The sequence below is a fragment of the Cyphomyrmex costatus genome, unplaced genomic scaffold (assembly GCF_001594065.2).
Source record: "Cyphomyrmex costatus isolate MS0001 unplaced genomic scaffold, Ccosl1.0 scaffold367, whole genome shotgun sequence".
NCBI lineage: Eukaryota > Metazoa > Arthropoda > Insecta > Hymenoptera > Formicidae > Cyphomyrmex > Cyphomyrmex costatus.
In genome coordinates, this window is record NW_017277851.1 from 52,367 (window position 1) to 56,647 (window position 4,281).

Consider the following 4,281-nt stretch of genomic DNA (forward strand, 5'->3'; position numbering starts at 1 on the left):
CAACTGTATAAGGGTGTAAGAATGAAAGAGGTGGACCCTCCACTACCAAGCGTTGTTCCTCACCCGACACCCCCTCCCCCATCCCCCTCCCATACGGTAGCCACATGTATTATAGGTTCTGGGCACTACCAGAGGGGGAAAAGTCATCGCGGGGATCCAGCTGATCCGGTCGACGCGTTGGTCGGGCTTCCTCAGTTACTGTTGGACCGCACGCTGATCTGGTGTACGTGTCGTGCTGGATGAATATCCGGCTTCGATATCAATTTTCCAGAAGAACGGAAGTCCGGGCTGCAGCGCAGCGCAACGACCTTGACCCTTGGATCGCGAGGTCGCGCGAGAACCAGCGGAAATTGAAGGTGAGCAACGAGAAATGATTAGAGGCCTAAAGAGAAAGAGAGAGAATCAAGAGCACGCAGAGCGAATGTTTGATTCTCTGTTAATTAACTAACGGAACGATAATCAGATAACGGGTTTTGCAATAACGGATAATGGATCCCTCCTGCTTTGTCGATTGATTATTGAGATATTAGGTTGTAAAACGTAAAGTGATTTTGCTGCTCGCATTTAAATTATTCGATTTACATGGATAAATGGAAGCAGCCATTTCAGCAACTATTATCTTGTTAATTAATTTATGAGCCATATTTGTTCATTAACAGCAACGATTGTAAATACTATTCTGTATAATTATTTATGTAATCTGCTGTAATGGTTATAATTTATCGCTCTCTCTAAAACCAAATGAGCTATTGATAATTAGAAGTTTTGTAAATTACAATGTGTGTACTCACAAGTGTCAGAGAGAATCATTTTGTTGAAAAATCTAAAATTTTATTTTATACAGATCTGTAAATAATTTTGCTGGGAATCATCAAAAGCATTATGTTGGAGTCTAAAAAAACGATGAGCAATGCTGCAAAAAGTTTTTATGTTCTAGCAACCAGTTTAAGCTCTCAATAAAAATACTTTTAGATCTATTCCAGCAAAATTTTTTTATCTTCCAGCAAAATCGTCCTTTTCGTGTGATAATAAAAATGTGATTGCAATTTTGGCAATTAGCTCGCGTTGGCCGTTGAACTCCAAGTCAGTTAAAGTGGCGCAGGGGTGTGTGACGCAAAATCTGACGATGGGGATGGGCATCCTTAGTAACAGTGTAATGCTGTTCGAGTATTGATTTCAGACACGGAGTTTAGGGTAGCGTTACACGTGTCTACGATGCGTTCAGCAAACATCGGTCATATTCGTTTCGCACATAAACCCTTTAGGATTTCCTTCCGCTCGATTGCGAGCTAATCTGATACAAATCAAGACAGATGCCGTTGCGAAGTAAAAGAATCTCATTAAACAAATTTAAGAAAAAAAATCACTGCAACATCTCTTGACGTTTCAGTTGGACAAATTGATCATTTCTGCTTTTAACTTGTCGGTAATAGCATATAATTTCTGATTCAATGTCTCTACGTTGCATTTTAATGAGATAGATATTTATAGCCGCGTAATAAAGAAAAGATAATAATAAAAATCCCGCAATTTCCAGGAATTTCTTGAAATCATAATGAGACGATGAATAACGATAATTTCCCTATCGATCGTGGATCGTTCCAATGATATATAGGTATCGAATCATTCGATCGCAACTTCGTAGATGATACCGGATGCAGAGGCTGTGTGTCAGACTTCCGAGGCTGCGGTTGACAGCGGCAGCGCCGTATACGAGAAGATTAAGGACCGACCGGAAAAGGAAGTGGCGTCGGTGACCGCCTGGAACCGATATCAGCGATTGGTAGCCGCGATGGAATCCCGAGGTGGTGAATTCAACCGGAAGTCCGTGATCGATGCGATCTTCCGTGGCAGCGATCTCGTCTACGTCACTCACTGATCGGCGGATCGATCAGGCGCGAGTGGGAATCTCTCGCGCGTTCCTGTACCAAAGTACCAGCCAGTATGAAATCACTTTTGAGCAGTGGTGTAGAATTCGCGAGTCACAACGTCCTAATACTTTTTGAACGCGATGGATTTGTACGTGAGGATCTAGCGAAATTTTTCGAAAGAATGGAAACGACATTTACACTTTTACTTCTTCATAGAATGAAATAATAATGCTATGATATTATTACTTTATTCCTATACGAACTAATTATCTCTATAAAGTCATTAGAAGTAATTATTACATTAGTCTACGATAAAAATTTGGTTTAACAATTTTGGTGTTGCGTAGCATCGGCGGCAAATATTTTTCTTAAATCTTGTTAATGTCACGCAAAAATATTAACTTTTATCTTTGCAATAAAATGCACTTTGTTTTGTTGCATCATAATTTTTTGTTTTTTAAATATAGCAATTTTTAAATAACTCTTTTTCTATAAATAAAAAGGCATTTTATTCTATCTTAATCCTGCGGAAAATAATTAATTATATGAAAAGTATGTGCTTTGTAATAATATAATATAATTGGATAAACAATACTAAATAAAAAAGTAATATGAAATTGAAGAAGTTAAAATATAACATTTTTTAATTGCTAATCTCGAAAATAAATTATATTGAAACAAAACAAAAAGCATTTTAAAGCTAAAAGTTGATATTTTCGCGTGGCATTAACGAAGTTTAGAAAGACAAATTAGCTGTCGGTATCGAAACGTCAAAACAACAAAATAAAAACCTTTAAAATCATCCTTTTTTGATCTTGTTGACGTCATTTTTCTTAAAATTATGACGTAATAGCTAAATTTTAAAAACGGATTTGTATTCAACACGTAAAAACTACACGTGAAATGATTACGTTCGTACAGGCAATGATCCTAAAATGTATAAATTCATAAGCTAGTGTTATTGATCTAATTAATTATTGCTAAAAAATAATACTCATTATAGCGTGTTAAACGGTAAATAGTCAACTGAAACTCATTCCGTTTGTCATCTGTAGATGAATAATGTTACATCATGCATATTCAAGTGTTTGATGGATATTTTTTGATGTATTAAGGTTGCTATGCGACGTCGAGAATAGGATGTAAAAGCGCAGTTTGACGCGGTTAACGTGGCTGTGCATTATAGTTCGACGTCGAGCACACACTATTTTTAGATCCGCATGAGGGGAGTTTAATGGTTCTGGGAGACGAATGCTTTCATAAGTTTATACGTGAAGCAAGTATCGTTACGTACGAGTATCCTTGAAGAAACTCCAAACAAGCTAGTCTCGAAATTGAATAAGGCACGCACATGTCCTCATTAACGCTCAAGTCCAAATTGTTTAACAAGCTAAGTATTACTCTAATACGCGTCATATTTTTGAGCGAAAATAAAATTGAATTATGTAATAACAGCGTATGTATATTGAGAGAAAAGTGTTTGATATTGTAATTACATGTAAAAACGATTTTGTTGAAATGTTGAAAAGTTTCACTGATACATATGTGTGAAAATAATTTTGTCGAACCATCAAAATAATTATATAGAATGCTTAAGCGTTAGATGACAATGTTATATAATTTTTGCAATTAGTTTGAACGTCCTGCACAATTATTTTGATGGTACAATGATTTTTTAATTTAGCTAAATTTTTTATCTCAGTAAAATCTTTCTGTCCATGGTAAAATAATTATGATCAGGAATTTTATTTTTATAATTATTATTGCTATAACGGGTAGTAAGAATAATTATATTTATAATATTTTACTAAAAATATATATATATATGGCACAAAAAATTATTATAAATTACAGTTAAATTATAGTAATATTGTACTATTTTTTCTCTCAATGTACATGCATTGTGGAGGCAAAGAAATTAAACGCTTTTGAAGTGAGATTTTACAAAATTACTAACTTGTTAATTATTAACATTGACAGACATAGAACGTACACTATTAATTTAATAAAAATACAGCCATCGTTTACTCTTGGAAGAAAAAGAGTTTACCGATATTCGTAAGCAATTATACGTACCGTAATAATTAGCGAATGTGGATTAACGTAAAAGTAAGCGCACCGCGTTTCTACGCCACTGACTAATGCAATCGTAGATAAAAATACAATTAACGATGCCAAACTGTGTATTACTAGTCAATGTGTGCATAATGAATCATGGAAGAATAGGGTAGACCATTTAATTAGGTAATTACGACAACGGCGGCGTCGTAATTAGGATGTCGCTATCACGCGATAGACGACAGAAGGCGTATCTCTAATCAGTTGCGTGAGTTCATGCGACATTGGCTATGCTCAATCTTGTCAGCAATGAGCAACATTCACTCTATATATACCTATATATATATATATA

General features: G+C 35.3%; 1 protein-coding gene across 1 annotated transcript; it reads left to right on the forward strand.

Annotated features, from left to right (window-relative positions):
- Nucleotides 1-200: 200 nt before the first annotated feature.
- LOC108776650 (uncharacterized) lies at nt 201-2,107 on the forward strand. Its single transcript, XM_018543329.1, has 2 exons — nt 201-356; nt 1,646-2,107. The coding sequence occupies exons 1-2, from the start codon at nt 240-242 to the stop codon at nt 1,877-1,879; spliced, it is 351 nt and encodes a 116-aa protein (XP_018398831.1). The 5' UTR covers nt 201-239; the 3' UTR covers nt 1,880-2,107.
- Nucleotides 2,108-4,281: the final 2,174 nt, after the last annotated feature.

What these genes read in the sequence shown, in the direction of transcription:
- LOC108776650 (XM_018543329.1), top strand. Translation starts at nt 240, where the DNA reads ATGAATATCCGGCTTCGATATCAATTTTCCAGAAGAACGGAAGTCCGG. An exon ending in AGAACCAGCGGAAATTGAAG is followed by an intron (nt 357 to 1,645) that starts GTGAGCAACGAG and finishes GCAACTTCGTAG; the next exon opens with ATGATACCGGATGCAGAGGC.